Source organism: Ptiloglossa arizonensis, chromosome 10, assembly GCF_051014685.1.
Source record: "Ptiloglossa arizonensis isolate GNS036 chromosome 10, iyPtiAriz1_principal, whole genome shotgun sequence".
NCBI classification, from domain to species: domain Eukaryota; kingdom Metazoa; phylum Arthropoda; class Insecta; order Hymenoptera; family Colletidae; genus Ptiloglossa; species Ptiloglossa arizonensis.
The window spans coordinates 4,706,529-4,733,238 of record NC_135057.1 but is presented as its reverse complement, the minus strand read 5'-3'; the positions used below and the strand labels follow the sequence as shown (position 1 = coordinate 4,733,238).

The 26,710-nt window shown below is 26.7% G+C and overlaps 4 protein-coding genes across 16 annotated transcripts; 1 reads left to right on the top strand and 3 right to left on the bottom strand.

Annotated features, from left to right (window-relative positions):
* Window positions 1-61: 61 nt before the first annotated feature.
* Window positions 62-11,001, bottom strand: LOC143152241 (uncharacterized). Of its 8 annotated transcripts, XR_012993530.1 has the most exons (13): window positions 10,733-10,995; window positions 10,273-10,411; window positions 9,940-10,062; window positions 9,215-9,414; window positions 7,771-7,980; window positions 4,953-5,121; window positions 4,809-4,875; window positions 4,563-4,722; window positions 4,311-4,448; window positions 4,097-4,210; window positions 3,764-3,978; window positions 2,832-3,082; window positions 2,036-2,736 (listed from the first exon to the last, which is right to left on the bottom strand). XR_012993530.1 is itself a non-coding variant. In XM_076322132.1 (12 exons), the coding sequence occupies exons 1-12, from the start codon at window positions 10,804-10,806 to the stop codon at window positions 373-375; spliced, it is 1,641 nt and encodes a 546-aa protein (XP_076178247.1). In that variant the 5' UTR covers window positions 10,807-10,995; the 3' UTR covers window positions 62-372. The 8 variants fall into 8 exon arrangements, 7 of the variants coding, with proteins under 7 accessions (XP_076178247.1, XP_076178246.1, XP_076178245.1 ...); XM_076322132.1 differs by lacking the exons at window positions 2,036-2,736; window positions 2,832-3,082 and adding an exon at window positions 62-404; XM_076322131.1 differs by having other exon boundaries at window positions 2,013-3,082; window positions 4,311-4,445; window positions 10,733-11,001.
* A 439-nt stretch (window positions 11,002-11,440) lies between these two features.
* Window positions 11,441-17,237, bottom strand: LOC143152012 (HIG1 domain family member 1A, mitochondrial-like). 2 transcript variants are annotated; one of them, XM_076321641.1, is made up of 3 exons: window positions 17,080-17,237; window positions 12,864-13,003; window positions 11,441-12,103 (listed from the first exon to the last, which is right to left on the bottom strand). In XM_076321641.1, exons 2-3 carry the CDS (start codon window positions 12,994-12,996, stop codon window positions 11,922-11,924), a joined length of 315 nt encoding a protein of 104 aa, XP_076177756.1. In that variant the 5' UTR covers window positions 12,997-13,003; window positions 17,080-17,237; the 3' UTR covers window positions 11,441-11,921. The 2 variants fall into 2 exon arrangements, with proteins under 2 accessions (XP_076177756.1, XP_076177757.1); XM_076321642.1 differs by having other exon boundaries at window positions 12,864-13,012; window positions 17,080-17,235.
* Window positions 17,238-18,750: 1,513 nt separating this feature from the next.
* On the top strand, window positions 18,751-24,535 carry Sec3 (exocyst complex component Sec3). Of its 5 annotated transcripts, none has more exons than XM_076321637.1 (12): window positions 18,751-18,780; window positions 20,403-20,920; window positions 21,135-21,289; window positions 21,440-21,667; window positions 21,923-22,159; window positions 22,247-22,487; window positions 22,559-22,779; window positions 22,853-23,043; window positions 23,194-23,561; window positions 23,630-23,775; window positions 23,851-24,063; window positions 24,142-24,535. In XM_076321637.1, exons 2-12 carry the CDS (start codon window positions 20,473-20,475, stop codon window positions 24,292-24,294), a joined length of 2,601 nt encoding a protein of 866 aa, XP_076177752.1. In that variant the 5' UTR covers window positions 18,751-18,780; window positions 20,403-20,472; the 3' UTR covers window positions 24,295-24,535. The 5 variants fall into 5 exon arrangements, with proteins under 5 accessions (XP_076177752.1, XP_076177751.1, XP_076177754.1 ...); XM_076321636.1 differs by lacking the exon at window positions 18,751-18,780 and adding an exon at window positions 20,037-20,092; XM_076321639.1 differs by lacking the exon at window positions 18,751-18,780 and having other exon boundaries at window positions 20,213-20,762; window positions 20,826-20,920.
* An 831-nt stretch (window positions 24,536-25,366) lies between these two features.
* Window positions 25,367-26,501, bottom strand: Cox7b (Cytochrome c oxidase subunit 7B). Its single transcript, XM_076321643.1, has 3 exons — window positions 26,345-26,501; window positions 25,627-25,787; window positions 25,367-25,549 (listed from the first exon to the last, which is right to left on the bottom strand). Exons 1-3 carry the CDS (start codon window positions 26,388-26,390, stop codon window positions 25,484-25,486), a joined length of 273 nt encoding a protein of 90 aa, XP_076177758.1. The 5' UTR covers window positions 26,391-26,501; the 3' UTR covers window positions 25,367-25,483.
* Between the last annotated feature and the right edge of the window lie 209 nt (window positions 26,502-26,710).

The window sequence follows — 26,710 nt, the reverse complement described above, 5'->3', positions numbered from 1 at the left end:
TGTATGTAAAGAACTGTAAAGTATACTTATAGAACTTTATTAATAAATTATTGCATCAGAAGAATGATTATGGATGTCTTTATTGTACAGATATGTGTAAATACAATGAAATACAATTTTTGCATTATTGTGATATTCAGTAGACACCATCTGCATTTACATCATGTTTATGTTATTAGTTATGGGTTTTTTCCATTCATTTTCAAGTTTATAATTATTTAGTTTACAGTATCTAGAATATAATCTTTTGACCTAAATACTCACCCAAATACCAGGGCAAATATGATTTTTGGCAATATTATAGTGACTATAGTGAACAAAAAATAATTTTTAGAATATCTAAATATAGAGATTTGGTTTCGCATATTCATATCACATAAAATCTGTTAAAAATAGTTTTATTTCTGCAAAAAAAATAATGTGTATGTAAGAGAAATTGCTTGGAACTTGAAATCTTAATTATGAAATAGGGTAACACCTTTATATTTAACATTATTGTTTGAGTATATGAATATCTTATGTTATTAATATAACAGAAAATCCACCATAGATCAACAGATTTCAAATGGTAATATACATTTATTAGTTTAATGATAGCATAATTTAACTAACATGTATTGCACATAACATTCTATAACATCTAATTCATACCTATGCAATTTGAAAGAAATGGTGCAAAAAATATTTCCTTGTATCATACCCTTGTAAAATAGTATTTTAAAAAAAGACTTTTTGGATGGAAGAGTTTCAATAGAAACGAATTTGGCAATTTATATATGACTAATAGCGACACACTAGTAATACATTCCATAAACAAATTCCAAACCTATATCTAAACAATTATTTGTAAGAATATTCTTCACAATAGAATATCAAATTACAATAATAATCTAACTGAAGTATTCATTTATTCACTTCAATGTTAATTTTCTGCATGTAATATGTGGCAATACTCAAAATATAGTCAAAATAGATTATTTATCCTTCCTAGTTTCTTTAAGGGTCAAAAAGCTATAAAAATAGCTCTCAACTAATGTTTCAGCCACAGCCCATCTGTTATTAATTTTTATTTGCATATTAGGTTTTCTCAAAGGCAGAATTATTCTGGATTAAGCTATGAAAATACTTCTGTACATTGATTTAATTATTGCACATATAAATATTAAGTTTTTTTTTTGTTTGTTTAGTTTATTATTAGAAACCCTATCTTGGTTATGGTCTATATTGAATCTAATAATCGACTGGGAGTTTGCATCATGTATATGCAAATTTGTATTTATAACATTTTTACTTAGTATGATTCAAAGTTTTTATAGTTTATAAAAACTAATAGCTTTTTAAATGTTTGCCGTATAATTAAAGTTTTGTACACACCTACATTTATTTTAAATATTTAATAATACTGTATATGTTTGTTCTAGATATATAATACTAGTTATAAACCTAACAATTAGCAAAAAAAATCTAATTATTATAATCTTAAGGATTTTTATCAGTGTTGAAATATTGAAGATAATTTATAAGATGTCTATCTATCTTTTTAGAAAAACTTAATCATTGTTTGAATTCTTTATGTTCATTTATGTATAATATAAAATAAGTTGTTATAAGTAGAATATCCATTTATATAAAAATAAATTATGAAACAATTTAATTTCATAATCAATTTTAATATATTCCAACACTTCATTTCCTTAAGATAAGATAATTATTTAAGTTTAAATTTAATTTAAGAAACAAATACATTAAACTACAGATATTAAAATTAGTATTAATACTGAAGAATATTCAATCATAGAATTAGTTATTACCACTATTATAGCTACTGTTATGTCATAATTAAATTAAAACAATTGGAAATTTCGTTTGCATTTACAAAGAAGATTAATGATAATTTTATGTTTAAATACGAGTTTGGAAAATTTCATAAACCATTAGGTTTTTAAATTATATTGTAAATGTTACTTATGTACATATTAAAGTCGACAAGATATGTCACAAATGGAAGCATTATAATACTCTTAAATTGATAACATATAGAAGAGTATGATAATGTGATATATTTTTTAAATGATTTAATTTTCACATTTTTTTATAATAATAATTTGTTTACTATAATGTGAACCTTATGTTACCAAATATATTTTTTTGTACTTAATACATTAAAATCGTGAAACAAGCATAAAAATGTAATGAAAGATAGATGTTTATCAACTAACAACAAAATGAAAATAACAGGTACTCATCAATGTAATGTCAATATAAGCATATAAACAATGAGTAAAATATTAAATTTATTAATAATTACACTGGTCAACACCAAATATGTATTCTTCACTTAAGTAGCCAATTTTGGTCCCTATTATGGCTCTAATTATGAAAATGAAAGTTAAATTAAAATATTGACTCTAGTTTTCCCAATATAGTGACTGTAAGTTACAGTAGATGCATGTTGAAGTGTCGAAACGTAAAATGAACCTTTGTTTATTCGTTCCTGAACCATTCACAGAATATAATCTAAGATTGAATGATAAAGAAGAAATAAACACGAGCAAGTATTTAAAACCAGAATCATATAGTCCACATAATCCTGATTTCACTGCCCTTTCATCACAACCAAATAAAATTAGTCAAAATGAATTAAGTGATTTTATAAGAGATTTGGATCTTTCCAAAAGTAAAGCAGAAATATTAATGTTTAAATTGTAACAATAGAATCTTTTAAAAAGTGAAGTCCTAATAGAAAAAAAGAATTAATTACATTTTTCACAATGAAAAATAATTTAGTAATAATATGTAAAAAATATTAATGACTTAATGGAAAAACTTACATTTAATAACAAACCCAAAAAGTGGAGATTAATTCCTAATTTGCTCAAAAGTTAGCCTAACAGCTGGTTTGCCATATTTAGGAAATAAGCTTCCATCCATACCAATCAGATATTCTACTAATATAAAGAAAATATACTGCAACATGAAACTTCTCTAAAAAAATTGCCATTTTATTGGGAATGCAGTTTAGATTTACAAAGTACTCTTGCTTCTTTTATAAATAGAACAATCTGGATTAATTTCCTGAAAACTATAGAGCAGTGAGTAATGAACACAATAAATCAGAAGATTGTCACGATAGAGAAAAGATACTAGAGAAAGTTGGGTTCCACAATTTTAGTAGACTATTACTAGAACATTACAAGAAATGTTCCAGAGGTTCACTACAAGCGACAAACTAAACAGAAACGACACTAAGCAAACTTAAATGTATAAAAATGTAGCATTTTTCATTTAAAAATGAACAAAAAATGTATTTTATTTTAATGTATACAATCTTTAATCCATTGCTGTACTTGAATTAAATAAAACCTTATGGGCTTTATGAAACTAAAGTCAAATCATTTTTTTCTTTGTTATTTCTCGTCTCAGTATAGATAGATAAATAAATAAAAAAAAGTTATAAATAGCATTAAGTTATATAGAACACAAATTATTGTTGAAAATTGTTTGACCAGTGTTATGTATCTAAAGTGATACTATTGTTAAAAAATTCTTATTTAATAAATAAAAATTTTTAAATTAATACTTCAATTGATTAATAATTATTAACTGCTTATTTATACTTATGAAATTATATAATTTACATAAACATATTAAATAAAACAGCACATAAGAGTGCGATTTACATTAAAAGTAAAACATAACAATTTCTTTTTACTTTAACAAACATAAAAATTAAGAAAAAAACAATTACATATATTTCATTTACCACGACTCTCTGTATTAGCTACATTCCTTTGTGAATAAATCGAACCTTGAGTTAATCCTCGTAATGGACCTTTTCTCAATTCCGGATTGGGACCTTTGGCAACATAACGACTTCCAGAAACCAAACTTGGATCGTGTCCATTTGCTATTGTTTTGCTGAATGTTTCGTTTGTCAATAAATTTGGATCTGGTCCAGACCATGATGCATAGTCAGGTCTACAAAGTTTTATATTTCTTTAAGTTAAGTATTTCTAATTTTATATTCACTCATTAGATATACAAATCATAAAGAAAAGAATGTTTAATTGATTAAATCACAAAATTTTAAACTTACAAAAGCAAATCATTATTGGCTCCTTCTGGTAAATCAGAGTTTGGTCCAACAGATTTTGTTAAGTATGGAGACTTATATTCACTATCTTCTGCGGTACTGGTTCCTCGAGAGACTCTAGAAATGTTATTGCATATTGAATGATTTATTAATTTACTTGAATCAAACTTATTGTGTTATCAGAGAATCTTGAATATAACATGAAAATATGCCTTACTTTGGTATTTCTATTTTGTTTTTAGATCGTTTAGATTTTTCTGATTCTGTGTCCTTTACTACTTTCTTAATTGGCGATGCAGTTAATTTTACAGCTTCAGTTATTGGTGGACTATCTTTCCTTTCATCACTTCTGCTGCTACAAATTTTTCTTTATGTATTTAGTGTACAATAAGAAGTTATATTTTTGTAACATTAAGAAATATATTATATAACACAAAATACTACCGTTTCTATTTAAATTTAAAATTACCTATGACTGCTAGATGTACATAAAGGTTTTGTAGCTTCTTCTATAATCATAATGTTCAATATATGTGTTGCTCTTTCCTCGTCATAATCAGCACTATCCATAGCCAGATCTATTATTCTTTCTGGCACTGATTTATATTTTTTCATTAATCGTACTCTCACTGAAAAGTTGTGATTTCAAAATTGATGAAACATGAATATTAATATTAATATTGACATTTTATAAAGTATCACAAAATATACTTACTTATACATTTCTCTTTTAAATTTTTCATACGTGGTGGTCGAGTAGGTGCAGTTTGTTCATTTTTTGCCTACAAAAATATTGTTTAAAATTGATTACAATTATTAAAGAAGTTAAACAAAAACGTGAGAAAATTTAATATATTACTTGTTCCTCTTCTTTTCTTTTTGTCAATGATTTAGGAGCTGTAGGATTTCGTTTTTCATAGCCTAGATCAATCAGTTTTTCAGAAGCTTTCTGAACATTGTTATCACTTTGTTCCAAAATATCAAGCAACATAGTTTCTTCCACTTTTGGAAATACATTTTTCAGGTACCTGTACATACATTTTTATTATATTAACAATTACTTAATTTTGCGCCAAGTACTAGTATGGACATAGTCTACAATATAAGATTGAACATTATGCAATTGATAATTTATTCATAAATTCGAACAGGTATACGAATAGTCATTGAAATAAATTAAATATTAATATATTAATTTTAGTGATTAATAACTAAAATATACAGGACATACTAATTATAATAATTTGTATGGTATGCACATGTGATTGACAGTTTGGTAATTAAATGTGAACAAGAATTGTATATTTATTATGCATAACTTAAATGTTTTAAGTATTGAGATAATGTTTTTTGACTTCACAGAAAGTATATATAAGTATTTTAAATCATAATACACATGCACATACTACCGTAAGTGGACCACATTTCTTTTAAATAAATGAGTTTTCTACTGCATGCATAAGATTTCTTTATTTTCAAAAATTTCTGATTTAAAACCTTACATCATACATATATATATATATATATGTATGACAATGTATATCTAATATTTTATTTGTTATTATACGTATATATGTAAGCCTAACTATGTATGTATAAATCTCTAAGAAACTCATTTATTATTGCAATGTTTCTTATAATAACAAATGTATAACGTATTAGTAAAAAACATAAGCTTCAATTTTGACACTAAAAATTGAACAGAAAATACATTGATGATATAAAACTGAAACCAACCTATCTATGATTTGTATAAATCTTACACTATCCAATATGTGTTGTACTGTAAACCAGGAAGAAACTGAAATGAAAAATGAGTTTTAAATGATATGTACTATGCATAAAAAAAATTAAATGAAAAAACAAAAAATTAACGCAAGAAAATAATTAAAAACTATAAAAAAAGTGTAATTGGCCATTTTGATAACATTGTTTTGTTTAAGACTACTTTATAAAATTTATCTACTATGCACAATCTATATCTTTACAAAATTTTACTAAATCAATTATACTAAGAAATTTTGCATTCCCTTACTACACTGACATTTGAAATATCACTGTTTGTAAAGTTTTAATTGAAGAATATGAACACATTGCAGATAACAATAACATAATTTTAATGAATTATATAAGCAAATTGGTACATAAATTACTTAAAATTTTTTTAACTATACAAAGTCTGCAATGTGTACTAATACATGCTATTACTACACAGTACTGGAAAGTCATATATAGTTACAGACAAAATTGAGTAAATAGGTAATGACAGTAGGTATAAATTAAATTTAGTCAAAATAGTGTTGCTATCATATACTTAAGTTTTATGTATTATATGTCTTTATGGTACCTTGACTATTCAATGAATAATTGAAATTAACATTTACGTTTGTACAAATAAATTATACCTAACAAAAAAGTTAGCTAATTGTCAAGAGCAAAAATAAATGAATGCATAATAAAATACATAAGAAATATAAGATTAATATTTAATATGTCCACTCTTTGCTTCAATGATTGCTTCCAAACTACTGGGTGAACTACTGTTTATTAAATTTTTAATATAATGTTTATTAATATTTTTAAATACTAATTGTAAATGTTTAAAAGAGTTAATTTTATTCTTCCATTTTTCCAACAGCATTTTCGAGTTTAATAAAATCCATAAGTTCTGTATTGGGTTTAAATTCAGACTCTGTACCAACCATTTCAGCAATTTAATATTTGAATCCTTAAAAAATTTGTTTTCTTAACAATGTGCTTTGAATTGTTATCTTATTGTAAAATAAATTTTTCTTCGAGAACCATTTATAATTATTTTTTCTAAATTTTTATTTATTATATTGATGTATTTGTCAGCATTTGTTATCCTGTTCCATGAAAAACACTTTCATACCATTAATGATATTCCACTAAATTTAACAGTTAGTCTATTAAATGGCTTTTTGTATGCTTTTTAGCTATTGTAACTCAAATTTGATTTTATCACTCTATGTTACTTTTTACCAGAATGATACAGCCTATTTACATATTGTTTAGCAAAAACTAAACGTTTTTTCAAATTTGTTTTAATTTTAACATTACTGCAATATTTCGCGATGCGATTCTTGGATTTTATCGACATTCACTGTTTTGTCTACTACTGATATAATTAAATGATGAATTTGATACGAAATTTCTTTTCTTACTGGCAACAACTAATTAGTTAATTTGAAATCACTGCATGTAAGCAAGAACTATGGTTCATTGTTTGATTACATTTTTTGTCTTGTAGTAATGCCTTATATGTGTAACTACGTATTTTTATCTTTCAACAGTTAGTTAACTTTTTCATTAAATATGACTTATTTGTGTACAAATGTAAATATTAGTTTAAATTACTAATAGACTAAATAACCTATATACCAGAAGGATATATAATACATAAAACTTTAATGTATAATAGCAGTATGATTTGGACTAAATTTAAGTTATATCCATTTTCACTACCTGTCCATTCAATTTTGTCAATATGTATACATGTGTATAAAATATATCAGATACTCAAAATGAACAAGTGAACAGTTCTTCAATGTGCCTCATTTTCTATCTGATACATTTCTATGTGACTATGACAAAATACAATATCAACATCTAGCATCCATATTTGGTGAAACTGAAATTGTAAATATGGGAAAAACCTAAGTTTCATTTTTGGGGAGTTAGGGGCTGGCCGGACCCCTCGAGGTGGACTCAATGCTGAAGCTGCATGTATAGCATGAGCTGGTAATCGCCATCTTGGTATTGCATAGTTTGAGTGCACTCCCACAGGTGTGCATGGTCCTGGAGCACAGAGGGGATTCTTTTCCACTTGGAGAGCACTGACAACCAAAGCTGCTCTGTTATGGTATCTGAAAGACATCAGCTACTACCTTAGCAGTATGCCTGATACAGTGCTATTAAAATTTATCGAAGAAAAAAATATATAACCAACATAAACATAACAGAATACACAAGAAAACAGAGTTTTGTGTGATAATTAATCGTTTGAGTCTCCAGTACCTGTGCAAATATTATCAATGAACATGATTGTGCCCCTACTAGCATAGATCTTGTTCTGCTTGACACTTTTCACATAGATTCTTGCAACCATTTTTGATACTCAAACGGCTAATATGATCTGGATTTAAAAGTAAACAAAACTAAATCGATACAGATTAAGGAAAACATTAATGAAAGTTTGCTTGATCCCTTAACGTACAATCCTGAATCTCAAATGGGTTCGACCAACTGTGCAGAATGAACAAAACTATATTTTGCATAAGTTTTTGCATAAGCTTTTGACATTTTCTTAGTAGTCGCTTATTTAGTCTAACTGTTAACCTAAATACTGTAATTGATATCTTTTAGAATTATATTATATACACACTTCCTACTCAATACACATATTGATAAATAAACAATGATAACATCGAAGGCTCTTCATATTAGTACCTTAATTTAATCTTCAATTCACAAATTGCTTTACTATACCTAGTAAACAATTTTACTTAAAAGAAAATTAATCATATTTTTATAGTAAAGTTGAAATAAATGTGTACGTTAAAGGGTCAGCTCCTTGATGAGAAGTTGCAGTGGTCCCATAATGAAGACTCAACTGTAATATTAATAAGAATTTGAATAAGTGAACTGATGCACAGCAGTATTCAAGAAATTTTCTTTCACATTATAAAATTATAAAAGTAATTTGATATATCTTCCAATGTTTTGGTAAATAGTAACACCATTAAATACAATAAATAATTATACTATTAATTCGAATATCATTTTCATCTTTTTTCCTAGAATTGCAATCATGCTTGCAACTTAAACTTTCATTTAAATTTAATATAAAATTACATCATAGAGTTAGTAATATATACAGTCTATGTTATTATTATATTATGTTTCTGTTTACACGAACGTAGGAACAGTATAAGTAATCAGATAGATAAGTTATATCTTTTACTAATACCTGCGGAATATGAAAAACATACGGTCCGAACAAGATATAGAATTCAACATCAAGGCATTAATAATAATAATAATAATATACAGTACAAATACAGTTATAAATATTTCTAGTTTTTAAATTTTTACACTTACTTTTTTAAAAGAAATCGAATGTGGATATCAGAGACTGTTGGAAACATGGCATTGATTTTAGCAACTTGTAGCTCAAAATCTGAATTTTGTGTTAAACTTGTCTCCATATTTTTTATTGGTGTTGGTGATCCTAATGTCATATCTCCAAATCTGTTTGTCATTGCATTAACTGAGTTCAGTGATAATGGAGTTTTCAGCTCCTACATAAATTATAATCTTTAGTTACTATTAATTTTTTTATCAATTATATATCTAATATTAAAAAATATATTTGTATATTAGAAATATTTGATCAATTATGTAATATATAAATCTACAATATGTAAAATTTTCGTGTATATTAGAATAATAACAACAGTTTAGTTAATATCGAATGTTTATTTGTAAATTAAAAACTCATATGAAAAAGTTTTTTCCTATGTAATTTCAGTTCTAATACATATTGCATTTTATTAAATACTATCAAAAAGAAAATGGGAAAAGTAGTAAGATTATATTTATGTTTCATGTCTATTATATAGAGCTATATAAAGCAATAAACAAAAAATACCATTAAACTGAAAAATAAAATTCAATAAATTTAATAAATGATTTTGTTTTAATACATAATAAATATCAAAATATTATTAATAATGAAAGACTGATCAAGTTTTCATTTTACTAGAAACTCATACATATATCAAATCAGACAACGTACAATGCACTTGCAGTTGAAAGTTACCTACCTGTAAACTAGGAGGTAAAAACGCAAGTTGTGGATTAAGATAGGGAGACGGTGTTGGATAGATTTGCGGTGCTCTGTGAGCACTTGCATAACCTAAATGTCCACTACCTCCATTTCCTCCAGACTATTATTTTGTAGCACATTTTATATTTTATCCAAATGCAGCATGTGCGTATGATAAAAATACATATATTGCAAGTGCAATTACAAACACTTTAAATACGTGCATGTGTGCAATTTAAATATATTCAAATATTGTTTGCGAATGAAAATGGATGTGTTCATTACATGATAATTTAATACATTTAATAAATAGCAGGAATTATCTACTGACCTGCATCGGTATGCTTTGGGAAGTTGTGGCAGAACTTAGTGCCATTGAATTTTGCGACTGTACATACTGAGAATACTGCAAATATCTTACTCTTGGATCTTCCCATGTTGTTGTTCGATTAAAATGATTTATAAAATATCTGAAAAACGTTTGATCGAATTAATTTATACAATAATTGACAGATGTAACAATGGTTTCATTTGGTGCATCATGTAATATTTAAGGATAAAAGTTTTTACTATGATCATTAAATATTGTACATTTTCAGACACATAAAAAAATCATTTAACAACGAACAATTTCATTCATTTACTTTTATGCAACGATTCCGCTAAACAGAATGAAGTCGTAATTGCAGAATGCAAGCTGTTTGCAGTAATAAAATATTTGAATCACTAACATTTTTCTATTGAAAATTTAATTGGCAAAATAGAAGGGGTTTTTGTAAAAATTTACATACGGACGTCCACTTCGAATATCGTATCTGCATTCCCAACCGGGTGGCAATTGACTCCTATCATTTTCTTCAGCCATCTTTGCGTATTTTGATAACTCGAAGTTTCTCTGGAGTCAATGTTACTCAGTTACCGATCACGATAAAATCTAATTACGAAATATTGCACATTCCATAGAATTGTCCTCATTAGTGATTAACTTGTTTCATTCACTACTTAATATACGGCAAAATTTCACGCAACACTGATTATTTACAATGTATAAAAGGTTTATTTCTCGTTTTAATATTGATCAGTAATAAAAAAGAAACTACGTTGCATGTTGGCAAGCAAAATATGTTTAATATTACGATTTAATACGATTAAAAAATCAAAATAATAAATTTGATGCAATATAATTGAACTTAAATATTTTCCACTTTCTTTTCAACTTAAGTCTATGGTTTTCAATTTTTAAAATACCTGCAATATGTTGAGTACATACATGTGTATGTTTAATTTACATTTAATATATAAAATTTACTTAAAGAGCTAGAAATATTTAATTGAATTTTAATTGCATCAGTTATATATATAACCTTGTTAATATTATACTTAAATAACTTATTTTTGAAACATATGTATAAGTGATAATATATGTTATAGGGATAATAAATTATATCACAAATTAAAAATTCTTTAATAAAACATACATTTCGAAAAATATGAAAATATTACGTGAAATAAAATATTCTTTATTGTGTTTCTCTACAATGAATTTCAGATAAAACAATTTTACAAATTTAATAACATTACCTAAAACAGCTTCTTTATGTACTAGGCATAGCTAGCCCATCTAACTAAATGCCACCGGCTATGGGAATTTGACGTCGGAGCAAGAAATAATGAATGAGGATCAACCACAGTAGCAAATGAGCATAGCGTTTATACTTTACAATCGTAGTACGTATGTGCAATGCTTATTCGCGATTGTTTGCGACGTCGTACCCACAAGTGGCGGTACTTCCCTTTGCCCGCAAGGAAATAATTGGCCATGCCTTCTCGGAATAAAATAAATTACATATTTACATTAATATTTTAACATTTATATCAATATTGAAATTTTCTACTTTTCATTTTCTTTATAGCGTGTTTCTTTATAGCATTTTATTATAGCGTAATTACAATTAAACACTAAAATAGTGACGAATGTCATCACTTATTTTTGTTTTTCACAAAATCTTCGTACATATGATACAGCATTCCTAGAGTTATACATCCTATTGCTGTACCTTGAGCTGCAAGTCTAAGTTGTAGAAGAAATAATGAAGGTGGTAGTGTTCGAGACTTCCACTTATACGCACCTATTCCACCTACAACGATAAAACCTGCCATACCTACAAAAGAATATTACTCATAAATATCCTAATTATTTAAGTAAATATTTAGAAGTTTGATCAGATCACCAATTTTGATACTTGTAGATATTATTATAGAACACAAGATTTGAAATAACTTTTTTCTCTCTGCATGTATATGCAGATCGTTTTTAATGCTGATTACGTTTCTCAAATTCGCTCGTTTCGTTTAAATTCGCTGTTTCGGTAAATTCATTAGTGCTTCGCAATCGATTCCTTCCAAACTAGAGTGGAGCTGTACTAACTCCATTCGACAGCGAGAGAAAAACTAACCTTACCTTAACCTAATTGGTAAAAATTAATATTGTTTTGGTAATTATAAATTAGGTTAAGGTAGAACTAGTTTTTCTTTTGTCTCCAAGCGAAACAAGTGCAACTCTGCACACTTAATATCGCTTTTCGTTTGTTGTACCCATCATACAAAGTTGATTACCAGCCGTTGTAATGCTTCGTGTTCATAAGAACAATAGATAAGTGTTAACACTTTCGCAGTACTTCCGTGATCACGTATATATAAACCAAATTCAATGTAAATCTAGCCAAAGTATTTTACGAATATTTCGGAAACTAAGACAGTCCGTATATACATGCAAAGAAAAAAGCTATTCCAAATCTTGTTCTCTTTGTCAATATCCATAAATAATCGAAATTGGTGCCTAGGCCAAACTTCTGAATAATTATCGAAAGATCTAAAAACAGTAAAACTCATTTATTTTTAATACATCTAATAAAAACATACCTGCCACAAGGAAAGGTGATTTTTTTACAAATGTAGATAATCTACTTGATAGTGACAAATCAGTTTCCAACGTTTGTAGTAAAGCCTCTTCCGGAATTTCTATTTCTTGATTCTTTTGCCATGACTTATCCATTGTTAACCTAACAATTCTATTATTTAATAAGAAGGAAGGGTTCCTTTTTTGTTTCTTTAAATGGAATGATATATAAAAGTTTGCATGTTGAGTAATTCAAAATATTCTTATTTAAAAAAAAAAAAATGAAATATATAACAGAAGCAATTACTTTTAAATAAATCATTTAATCATGGTTTTATTAAACATTGCGAAAATAGTATTATATATGAAATATAAAGTATAAAGAATGAGTCAAAAATATAAAAAAATTTTTTAAATAAATCGAAAATGCAGAATACAAGTTTTGCAAATAACTCTTTCTTTCAAAGAAAGATGACTTTAAAAATCCATCACATACAAATGCATTTAACCAATACTTAGTACAACATCTTCCTATATCGTACATCCATTCTTTATTAACTGATCTCAATGTTAGGGAGCACTTATTAAGAAAACTCGGATATGTTCCTTATATTAGGAACATGTAGTAATAACACATTTTCTGCAAATTATTTGTACAGTAAACGACATTTGAATTACTGTAATTTTGATAAACATGTAATTTAAAAAGTAGAATGAAATTTTTCAGATTGTCTTTAGGTTGGTTCTCGTATGGTTCTCTCTCTATTGTTCTTGTTCCAGCCAATGAGATGAAAACTAAGTCAGAGCAGTAACAGTGAACCTGGTATCCCTGCAGTCGCCTAACCATGTTCTACAGAGAAATTGGAAATAGCTGATAATGTCAAAAATACATGAAAGCAAACGTTCGAATTTGAGAAACACAATCGCCTCCACAAGTTGAGAATTACATTTTTTTTTCACCTCACGTTGAGAAATCCTCAAATGCTGCCAATTGTGAAGACATTATGATACAAGAAAAATTCTTTACAGCAGACATTAGCAAAACAAAAGTTCTTTAAATACTATATCAAAACGTGATAAGAATGCATTCTTATAATGACTGAAAGTACAAGGAAAGTAAATGTTTATGATTTCTTTCCACCACTTATTTGATGTACAAGTTAATTCACGATCACTAAATTAATATAATTGTAGTATTTGTTTAAACTAAATTTTATTCTCATCACGTAAGGTATTTAAATATGTACATAAGAGTATAAAACAGACATAACCTTAAAAAGCAGTAGTAAATACAATGGTCTCTGAGACATATACTGTATGCTTTTTGCGTTCTAATTAAAAAAATAATACCGTTGAAGCTAAAATTCATTGGGTTGTAAAGTTCTTCCTCATGCGATTTAATCACCAGACCTAACCTCTTTAAACAATCATTTATTTCAATTGCTCAGATACAATTTAGCAGATATAGACATTAAAATGATGAAATAGACTAATAAAAAATAAGACTAATAAGAAACCACTCAATTTTTTCCAAGATTCGCCAGTTATCTGAGAAATGATAGGAATGTATAGAAGCTAACTGAAATTATTTTGAAGATCGAAGTATAATTTAATTATTTATAAATAAATATTTCACTTATTTTAAAAAGGACGAGAATTAATTTGCACATCTAATATTATTTATCATTGATTATTCCATATTACTGAAACTCTTTAATGTATATGTGTATATTCTATGGAGTAATGAAACTCAGTTACAACACAAGTAAGGCGTGAACATATGGGCTGACATAATCGAACATAAAATAATTTATAAATAATATCATATGTGAATATTTTACGCAATAAGATAAACAACCATCTAGACAACATACCTTTGGGTGCTAAAAAAGATATGATATTTCAACACAATTTAATTCTATTGCATTTCTCTCAAAAATTAAAAATTTGTTGAATAAGTGATAGAAATATTTGATTGTAGCAGAGTAATAATAACTTGATTATTCTAATTACTAACTTTTATTTATAATACTAATAGTTTATATGAAGGCTATTGAAATGTTAAAGTCTAAAATACAAAAATTGTTTTAACTTTTGAAAAATTGAAGAAATGATATTTTTACTTTTCACATACTGATATTTTTTATACATAATTACACAAGACCCAACCAATATACTAGTAAGGAACTAAATAAAAACTTAAAAACTGTAAACTTGCATTACTGAAAATAATGTAAACTTGCATTGTTTTATACTGAGAAATTGAAACTTGAAAACAGTCACCAAATGTTGGATTGCTGGATAAGAGTAACAAAAGACTGAATTGCAGAGACTAGACTACAATGAGATTTGCTATATTTCAATGCATAAATATTGAAATTTCAAATTTATGTTTATTAATAACAAAAATCTATTTGAAAAACCTTATTCTGCAATATCAACTTATTTTTTCATGAAAAATTACTGTGCTCTCAGTTTCAATAAAAATTACACTATACATTCTATATCCTATGCCATTGTATTAAAATCTGTACAAATGATACTAAAATTCTACTTATATTATAACATGGAGACGCATTTCAATAACAACCTACTGTGATAAGAGTTAATACAATAGAATTTAATAATTAAATTGACATAATAGGTTGTTCAATAAGTTCTGTCATTCGATAAAACTTATTGAACAACCAAGTAGTAAAAGATGACAAAAAAGAAAGTTGTATAGGGCATTCTATAGCTGAGAATATATAGCAATTTTTATACATGTATGAAAACTTCTTGCTAAAACTATTTGAATGGGTCTTCAGTATACTTGAGTGTCAAAAATCTGTGTGGTCCTCTAATAAGTAACAAGAAACACATTTGGTATAAATGACATTCCTAATTTGTTATAAAATTAAACATGGTATCATTTGATTCCTTACATTGAAAGTTTTCCACAGAAATATAAAAATTATTACACCCTCTTAAGCCCAAAATACTAGATAAAATTTAATATTGTTTTAGTTTATGTGTGTTTTGTGCTTTATTTTATTTTTGAATATAAATAGATAGTTAATAAATGAACTGTGTTTAGAAAATAATTGTTGAGAGAGAGTTATCAGTTGTAAATTTCAACGACTATTAACTAATAGGAACAGAATCAAGATTGTACTACATTGATTACAATAAAATTGTATAAAATAGCAGATCTCAATAATGATAACTACAACAATGACTTTGGATGTAAATGGACATCTTTGAAAAAAATAACATTGTTAAAAGTTATTGAAATAAAAAGAAAATTCAAACCTTAATTAAAAAGTTAACATATAGGTATACATTCTATCTACCTATCTACACGGTGCTATATAATTCTGACCTTTTCTAAGTCTCTTAATAATTGTAAACTATTACATTATATGTATTATCTAATTTAAAACGTTTAAAAATATTTCAATTTACAAAATTCTCATTAAAATTTATATAAATTCAGCAATAATCTACATTATTGACATAAGTTACTATTTATCAATTTTACAATCAAATTTTATGATAGATGATTTTATCATTCTAGATTGTATACACTATCATATGTACTCTGTATATTTGTTACATAGTCGTACAATTGAACATTTTATTTTGAGTTTTATTTAGCATAAAAAGAAAATATAGTAACAATATATAGTTATAACTATCTGTATAACAACGATTAACCTTACACGTGTTGTTACATCATCGGTATTTCATCATTTTTATTGATTAAACTCTTCTAACGAAATACAGTTTAAATGTATTTTACATTGTCATGACACCATTGTATACTGCATGTTCAAATATAAGTTACTAAAGGCAAATATTTTTTAATCTAAGATATAAAGTCTCATGTTTCTATTGATTGCAACATAATACGTGCATGTTCAGTGTTCTGATAATGACCTTGAAATTATTTAAATCTCTACAAAATAATGTTACACCACACTGTGAAACTTATATCGATATTAATAAAATATTATTCTTTAAACAATAAAACAAGCTTTTATTACAATGTAAATTTTTGAAATTATAAATTTCAATGGTTGAAAATCATTTGAAACAAAAAAATAATTAAAACTGAAAGCAATGTACAGTGTAAGTATTAAATTGTATTAAACAGGTTTGAAACTTATTTGTTCGCAATGTAAAATATTTTCCGTTATACTTAATCAGTTTGTTCAATTTTGTAACAACATTTATAAACGAATGTAGGTAAACGTTTACCTTTATTTTCTAAACAATACACAAAATTCACTACTGTTTTATTAATACTGATCGAAGAATACCATATCTCGTAATCCTTTTGCAACTCTCATAAACCAACTACACACTGTTTCACATACGATTAGTTCCTGGCAGGAACTTCTTTCCACACTATAAATATTTGTCAGTGAGTCTTTCTTGACTGAAGAGAACAGTGCTGCTCCTAACGGGTTTCTTCATTCACAAATCGCTGAAAATCACCCAATTGAACTTTTGTATTTAATATATAAGTTTTGTATATCATATATACATTTATACATGTTTCTTTTATTAAATACAATATACATTGTGCACATATGCTTTTTATTTAATTATTTTAAAGTTGCATACATTTTATGATATTAGCGATCACATTGGCGTCGTACATTTTCTAAAATTAACGAATCATTGAATCATTTTGTTATAAGAAGTTAATGATTTTTTTTTCTTTTAGAAATCTTAATGTTTTCTTGTATGATTTTATGTCATTAAGCTGCTGTTTTATAGATTTGGAAAGGTTGAATTTTTTTTTTTTTGTTTTTTCATACTTTTGGTATTTTAATCAAATATAATCTATTAATAAGATAAAATTGTAAGATATTCTTTTTTCGTTATTAGGTATATATATGTTAATTTTGAATGTCCAATCGTAAATTAATTTATTATGTATATATTTATTATTATAGTATGATTTATTATTATGCACTATGTATAGTTTAATCTTTGTTATTAATTATTATTACAAAAACTTTGAACTTTTGCATCGATTCTTGATAGGTCAATAAGTCTCTGAATTTATATCTTCGAAACACTTTCTTTTACTTTTGATAGATTGTCAAATAATTTTTACAACTTTTTTTTAAATGAAATTTTAAATAGTACTCATTTTTTTGAAAATGAATTTAATGAATATTGAGAATGGATTTATACTTTTAATATGTAAATACACATATAAATTCTATTGCTTCTACTCTATTTTCATATTTATACACATTTCAATTCCTTTACAAAATTGTATAACTTAAAAAATAATGTATACTTTAGGATTTCGAATTCATTTAAAACTCCGGGATAAACAGTTAATATTGATCGATGATGGTAAATACGAATAGGAATATATAAAAACTATAATTATAATTGTTATAAAATGAAATTGATATAAAACGTATAAATAACACATATTTCTATTAAGTGTATATTATACATTTTTTTGCTTTAATAATTAAAATCCTTTCTAATTGGTTTATTCAAGCAAAAGTATGTTTTATTTGTTTCTTTATTAAGCAATAAGAAAGGTGGTGATCACGTGTTCAAAATTCTCACGTAATAGCAACATTAATTTCTGTCGTTTGAAGAGAATATAACACGCTAAATACAGGCGTTTCTCTTTTTTGCAAGTTTCTAGATGTCATACGGCTGAAACGCTAGGTTATGCATGGTCTAAGTCAGGCTTGACTAATTAACGGCTCACGAACTACATGTGACTTTTTTCCTCATTTGTCTTCGTTAAGAAATCCTCACTGTTTGGCATCATTCCAAAGTGTAATCTTAGTGTACTTAAGTAGTGGGGGACTAATGGAGCAGCCATGGCATATTGTAATACTTTGGTTGCTGGTGGGGATACTGATAGGTTGAAACATGTGGTTTGCTATGGAGAAGAAATTAGCCATTCCTGGTCTATTTGTAAGCAAAGTGCTATGCCCGTTAATCGCGTGATAGAGCAATTTTTGAAATATCTAATTAGAACCTACCTAACCTACATATATATGACAAAATATTAAAACTTTGTCAATAGCTACAGAATATTTAAAGTTTAAAATAGATTATTAATCCAAGGATTAAACTTTTATTCATTAAATATGTATAATTTTATATATATATATACATACATATTTATATTCGATAAGTCACCAAGTCACATGTGCCACTATGAAATAAGAATAATGCTTCGTCGATATCAATACTATCAATGCTATCAATTTAAATTTTAAAGTATGTTAGGAATCAAAAGAACAAATTATGTATTAAATGTGTATTATTGCAATTTGAAAATTAATTTCAATACATGTAACCAATATTTTGCATATTTTATTTAAACAATGTTGCATACAAATATATAGTACGCGTGTTAAAATGTCAGAATATACAAAACGCATTAGAATACATACATATGTATATAGAATAAAAGTGCAAGATATATCAAAATCCATAAAACACATAAGCGTACATTTTAATAAAATAAAAAATTAATCTGCATATTTCAATGTATTTTGATGTGTAAAAGATATGTAACACAATGGTTTAAATAAAATATTAAAAATAAAGGTTTCACGTATAGCAATTCATTTCCAAAACACAGTAATATTACAGCAATTTATGTAATATTTCCTACACTTATAAATACAGTCAATTGTGTGCTAATCTCTATACTTTTTTTGATTGATCATCCCGTCGACACTACACTTTGTTTAATGTCAAGAAAAAAATCAAAGAAAAACTTATTTAATCGATCAATTGGAAACGTCATGGAAAATGAGTTCAAAAAACATAGAAAATGTGGTATTCAAGCGTAGAGACTTGTTGCATGTTGTGTGAATGCGCATGTATGAAAATTTTCGAGTACGATGATTCAATTTAAGAAATAGATAAATTTGATTATTAATTTTATATTCCCTGCATTGTCTTATATTAATAATTTTAACATTTTATACGTTTTATTTATATATAAATGTTTATTTATTATTATAATTTGATTGACAAATGTTAATATTTTAAAATAAAATTGTTTTGCATTTAACTCTCACAGTGTATTTTCCTTATACTCTTTAGTAAACAATATTCTCACACAAAAAATCGTTGAAAGCTCTATATCTTACTTATTGCTGCAGTAGCGCCATCTAGTATTTGAACTGCGCAATAACTGAAAGCTTGTGGGACAGAGAAAGGATATGTAAGGCGTGTCGTATCTCCCTCAACAGTAAAATTAAACTGCTTGGTATATATGTATATATGACTTACTATGCTATATTAGTGACATGTCTTATGTCAATGAATAGGGAACTGTCAACGAGAAACATTTTATTCGTCAGATTTTAATAAAAACATAAGTAGTACATGTTACTATTGATTCATAATTAAATTATGTTCTTACATAAGTTTATGGTCGATAGTATCATGTGAGAATATTTATCTGAAATTAAGATCCATTAACCTATTAATAATATTTAACAACAAGAATACATTAAGAAAGTACTTAGGTTATATAATTTTATACAGGTTTATAAAAGGGCATTTTTTTATTATAGATATTTTTAAATTTATAAATGGATAAATAAATGCCAACTGGCCTGTACATAGGAAATTTTAATTACAATTATGGCAGCGATACGACATACACTACAAAGAGAAGTGTTTACACCTAGTGATGAGAAATTACTAAGTGTATGTTATGTGAGTAAAGCATATAAGAAAAAGAAAATGAGTTTTCTGTGCTTTATTACGACCACAGATACTCCTCCATCATTACTTTTATATCAAGTAAAGAAAAATGATAAAAATGTATTTAAAAAAAAACAATCGTGGTCGTTAAGCGATATTCAAATTGTCGATGGAGTTAAAAGTGATTCCATGGATATAGAATTACATATAGATAAAATCTATAAATGGTCAGTAACGACTGCTCAAGAACGGAGGACATTTATAAGCAATTTGTATACTTATTCTTGTAGTTTAGCTCAAAGGCCACAATTTAAGAATATTCCTAAGGAATGGCTTATAGATCCAAGTTCATTAAAGGAAAGTGATAGTATTACCTTCACACCAGGTAAATATTAGTAATCTCTTAAAACATAAATATTATTCTGTTCTATTTGTTAATTAATTTTATATTTAATTGTACTTTAAATTACATTTGTTTATTTCATATTATTATTGCATTACGCAAGAATGAATTTGTAGGTGACATAAATATTTATTTGACACCATACATTTTAAATTAATAATTTTATGCTAATATCATCAAATTTTAATATGTTTAGAACTTCTTACATCACCGATCTCATCAGATTATCAACCTATTACCGAAAAAGAAGCTTCTGATTTAAAACAGATGATGGAAAATTGTGAATATGCTGTCTCTAATGCTGAACTTTTCATGGAAACACTTTCCAAAGATCTCTCTATTCTGGATGGGGTAAAATCATTGGTTTAGAAAATTGTTAGGAGTGAATGATATCCTTTTTATCGACTAACTAAATTAATCTTAAAATTTAATTTCTTGATTGTAATATACGATCCACATTAATGAATTGAAATTAAAAATTTTTATAATCAATAAATATAGGAAAATGTACAGTCAGTTTTGGCATCAGAAGCTCGTGTAACTCAGTTGATGAATAGTATAGAAGCAGCAATAACTGAAGCTTCTATTGTTGAAGCTCGTCTTGCAGCATATGATGAAGCACTTGGTAGAATTAGAGAAGTTATGGCCCGTGTAGGTCAAAAAAATCAAGCTATTCATACAGCTAATAACAATGCAAGACTTTTGTTAGATCAGTTAAACACAGTAATTGTAAGTAATTTATATGACATTTATAACTCAATTTTTTTTCTAAAAAATTTATGAACAGTTAGTTTTAAGAATATTTAGATTAAATTGTACTATAATTAGAAATAACATTTCATATTTGTAGATGTTCAAAAAAAAGTAACATACATGTTTAGTAGATATAGAATAATTTACTTAATAATATTTTATTTTTATACCTGACATACATATTATAACTTTTATTTTGTTTATGCAAAGTTTTAATTTTGATTTTAACAGTCACAATTAGATGTTTCACCAACACATCAGCGTATTTTGAGTGAAGCTGAGCTTCCAGGAGAGAAAGAAGAATTAAGCCAAGCAGGTGCTGCCCTTTTAAAAGCAACAACTGCTCCTCTACCACCAGGACTCGATAAATTGAGTGCAGTAACTGAACAAAAAAGACGACTTGATAAGCTTAGAATAAAATTTTCTTTAATTGTGGCTAGGCATCTAAATAATCTTTTTATACACCTGGTACGTATGTTAATATGAGTAATATAGGTTAGTAGAGAAAAAAGTAACAGAGAAAAAGAAGTATGTGACAAATTACCTATTTGTCAGGGCAATGATGTTGGAGATATGTCAATGTCTATGACAGATTTAATTCTTCCCACACATCAAGCAGTTCATCATGAACTTGAACCATATACTGAATTAATGCAATTATTGAGAGCACTAGATAATAAGGCTTTTGTACTGTTAACCAAGGTTTATACAGATACAATGAGCAAATTATATAAAAGAGATTTGAAACGATTTTTTGAAGAAGCAAGGAACAAACTTATTTCTAAACGTCTTCAAGGTATAATAAAACATTTTTGTATTTATAGTTATAATGAATTTTATTTCATAACAAGGAAGCATTTTTTAAAGCTAATACATCAAGATCTAGTGGACAGAAAGCAGAAGACTTATTAAATCCAGCACCAATTTGTCTACTAAGTGGTGATCTATGGGGAATGAATGTATGGGATGGAAATCTTTTGGATTCAGTTCTTGATTGTATGCTTTCACAAATGCAACCAGTTTGTCTTGCGGAGCAAGCCTTTTGTATTTCGTTTCTACAATTGGATTCTGTTCTTTCTCCATCAAAAGTACATAAATCCTACTATTTAGTACAGATTTATTGCAACATTTAAAAACTAAGTATTTTTCCAAATGTGTCAGAGTAGCGAAATGGAAGAAACAGATAATGTCAGTAATGGGGCTGCAAGTCCTGGATCAGTGACATCTACAGCAAGTAAAAAATTAGAAAGACAAGTAAACGAAGAGGTGCGCGCTACAATGGCAGCCATATTTCCATCATTGGAAACTGAATTAAATAATTTTATTGCTTTCCTGGACAAAATTGATAATTTGTAAGTTCATTTAACAAAATTGTTGCTTCAAATTAGTTTTTCTCTAATTAATCCAAAATATATTCAATTATAGATAATTGCACATAATAATATCTATGATAATTGGTATAAAATTTACTGTCATACTAATTTATAATACAACATTTACAGCTGGTGTATGTATGTCTTAGTGCGTTTATCCCAACATGTTATGTCAGCACAAGACACTGGTTCCTTTTTATCCATGACATTTGCTTCTGCTTTGATTCAAGTTAAAAGAGCATTTGATAAATTTATGCAAGCACAGTTACAATCAATTTTGTGTGATACAAAAGTCAATCGTAGAAATAAATGTGGTATACTGCCATATGTGGAAAATTTTGAACCCTTTGCAAGGATAGCAGAAAAAATTTTCAAAAACTCTGATAGGAAAGTTGATCTTGAGAAATGGTATACTAAATTAGTGAGTACAATGTTTGAAGCTATTGTCATTCATAGTAGAGATCACCATAAAACTCCACAAGAAGTTGTTAAGATGGGTAAGAGATTTATTAATTTCTTCTTTTCTTTTTTGCTATGTTTATATAACAATTATACTGTATTGTAGAAAACTTTCATCATTTGTACGACCTTTTATCACAATTAAAAATATCTGTACTTGATCATGAACGTAAGGAAGCTAAACAAAAATATCAAGATGCTCTACGTGCGTACGTTACGCAATACTTTGGGAGACCTTTAGAGAAGCTCAATGTTTGTTGCTTAAATTCCTTAAATTATTCTTATAGCTATATTTTTAAATTATTGTAATATTTATTGTATTTACAGCTATTTTTTGAAGGTGTACAAGCCAAAGTTGGTGCTGGAGTTAAAGAGTCTGAAGTTAGTTATCAAATGGCTTTCAGTAAACAAGAGCTTAGACGTGTTGTAAAAGAATATCCAGCCCGAGAAGTTAAAAAGGGTTTAGAAAATTTATATAGAAAAGTTGAGAAACATTTGTGTGAAGAAGAAAATTTATTACAAGTAAATAGAAGATTTGCTGTAATTAATTTATTAATCTTTTATTATTTTTAGGTAAATATATTGTGTTATTATTTACTATATATTTATTCATTACAGGTTGTTTGGCGTGAAATGCAAGGTGAATTCATTGCACAGTACATATACATAGAGGAATTGATCCAAAGATGTTACCCAGGTAGTATGGTAACACTTGAGTTTACTATACAAAACATTTTAGAATTTTTCTCAGAAATAGCCAGATCTCACTGAAGAATGTAATACCCAGAAGTTGTAAAATAAATCAAATTTCATAATACATTTTAGTATTTAAATTGAAATAGCAGAATAATAAAATAATATAATTTCCTAAGAACAGAATGTAAATATTTAATTTTTACAAAAATCCTTCAACTTTATATTAACTTTATCTTTTCATAAAATAGGCCAGAGAATGATTTATTTAATAAAATTTAACTTGATACTGTTACTAAAAAATGAGATTGAGTCTTTGTAAAATAAACGACATATATATGGGCTAATTCAGAAATCCATGGCCATACTTCAGGAGGTAAATGTACAGACTAAGTGAGTAAAAAATATATTATGAACGTATGTTTCATATATCTTTATTTTTGACATATGGATGATTGAAGAAAATATTTAAAATGTCTTCTTTGTCCTTTAATATTTTTATGTTGGGGCCGTTTCAACTTTGTTATATATCCAACAGAGGCCAACAATGTATTGTATGGAGTTGAAAGGTTGGTCTATAAAAGAAATTGAGAATTACATTGGGTCAAACATTTTAATCTGCCTTCAAAGGCTTGCCACTAACAATAAGTAAAAATTGCTTGTCACTGTCCATATTCCTCTATAACATGGTACTACATCCGCTTAAAGGGATATTCTGGTAATCCAGCTTCAAAAAATTGATTTTTTTTTACACTAAATATTTTTTACAATCATCCATAACTTGAAAACTAAGGTATATAGGACATACTTTCATAGGACATATTTTACACATCTTAGTGTGTAGATTTGTTTCCTGGAGTATGAACGTATATTTATAAATCATCTTATATACTCAGTCTAAAGAGATAAGTCAGTAAAAAGAAACAAATGTTTATGTGAAATTCATGTAATAAAAGGATACCATGAGTTTTGTCACATCTTGTCTGTGCCCATGGGTTAATCACATGCATTTATTTATATCTACTGACTCATCTTGATGGACTATGTCATTATCACGCAAAGAAATGAACATATCTTTTAAATCATTAATAAAAATTAGTCTGCTTTTTCTTAATGGAAGTATGAGATTACAAATAATATAAAAAGCATACTGATTATGAACAAAAGTGTTGTATTATTTTTCAATGTAAAATATTACAAATTATTCTATTTATTCTTATGTGCTACAACACTTTGAGCATCTACTTTAATTGATTAGTAATATAATTTATTTTGATGGAGTTGGTGGAGTTGGTGGAGAATAATTAAGCCAGAGTGTCCCATTGCTTCTACCCTGAAAATTGAAATGTTATTATAAATTAATGATGAAATAAAATTTAGGAAAGCAATTTATATTATATTGATACATACAACTGCGATGGTAACAAGAAGTACAACAACACCAGCTATTAGAGTTAAATTATATCTTCTTTGATTTTTATCATGTAATTCCTTCCATGAACCAGATGGTACAACTATTTCATCCATATGTGGCGGTCTGACATCATGAGGAACTTTATATGAGCGAGTACCTTTAATTGCATGTATAAATCATTAATTTGTTTCAATCAAAAAGCAAAAGAAGCTTTCCAATTGAGTTTCTGAAATACTTATACACATGAAATTACGCAATAGTAAAATTACATTTCATATTTTTGTTTATATCATACATTTATTAAGTATTCAAATTTTTGCTAGAAGTAAAAATGTTACAAACGGTAGAACAAGTTACGATTTAAAATTGGAAGTAATGAAAAACGAATTTCAAGTTTACTTTAAAGAAAAATAGTATGAGAATTCTACTCCTTTGAAAATATTTATAAATTACGATCCGTAATCATTATCAAACATTTTCGAAGTATAATAAAAGTAATAAAAATTAATATTATATAAGGGTCTCAGAATAAAAGAATATTTTCAAATTCGTAATAAAAATTAGGATTATATTTATAAAATACGATCCATAATCATTATTAAACATTCTTGAAGTATGATAAAAGTAGTAGAAATCAATATTATGTAAGGGTCCTTTAATAAATGAATATTTTCAAAATCGTAATAAAAAAAGGTGGAATATTTATTGGCTTACCAATTCGAGTACTTTGAAGCACTGGTTTTAAAAGATGTCGGAACATTTTTTAATTTAAAACTTCTCAGGTTTAAGTAAGACGCAAATTTAACAACTAAAGCAGACGACAAAATGCTTCAGACACACCTTCAGTACTAAATAGACTAACCACTCCAGCGCATGTCTGATATATGTTATATAGATGAGAAAATCACTTGTAAAAAAAAAATTTTACAAATCGATAAAATAAATAAATATATTAATTACATAACTATATAATAATTTAGACAATATTAACATTTCACTAGAATTAACGAAAACAAAGAAATCAATTTTTTTTAAATTAATATTTTGACTTATCCTGAACAATCCAAATGTGTTGATAAT

Coding starts and splice junctions, on each gene's coding strand:
- LOC143152012 (XM_076321641.1), bottom strand. CDS start 12,996: ATGGATAAGTCATGGCAAAAGAATCAAGAAATAGAAATTCCGGAAGAG. Junction 12,104..12,863: donor ATCACCTTTCCTTGTGGCAG/GTATGTTTTTAT, acceptor ATTCTTTTGTAG/GTATGGCAGGTTTTATCGTT.
- LOC143152241 (XM_076322130.1), bottom strand. CDS start 10,806: ATGGCTGAAGAAAATGATAGGAGTCAATTGCCACCCGGTTGGGAATGC. Junction 10,412..10,732: donor GATATTCGAAGTGGACGTCC/GTATGTAAATTT, acceptor AACGTTTTTCAG/ATATTTTATAAATCATTTTA. Junction 3,979..4,096: donor GCCAATAATGATTTGCTTTT/GTAAGTTTAAAA, acceptor AAAACTTTGTAG/ACCTGACTATGCATCATGGT.
- Cox7b (XM_076321643.1), bottom strand. CDS start 26,390: ATGTTCCGACATCTTTTAAAACCAGTGCTTCAAAGTACTCGAATTG. Junction 25,788..26,344: donor GCTTCAAAGTACTCGAATTG/GTAAGCCAATAA, acceptor ATGCAATTAAAG/GTACTCGCTCATATAAAGTT. Junction 25,550..25,626: donor TTCTTGTTACCATCGCAGTT/GTATGTATCAAT, acceptor TTCAATTTTCAG/GGTAGAAGCAATGGGACACT.
- Sec3 (XM_076321637.1), top strand. CDS start 20,473: ATGGCAGCGATACGACATACACTACAAAGAGAAGTGTTTACACCTAGT. Junction 21,668..21,922: donor ATCAGTTAAACACAGTAATT/GTAAGTAATTTA, acceptor TGATTTTAACAG/TCACAATTAGATGTTTCACC. Junction 22,780..22,852: donor CTGTTCTTTCTCCATCAAAA/GTACATAAATCC, acceptor CAAATGTGTCAG/AGTAGCGAAATGGAAGAAAC.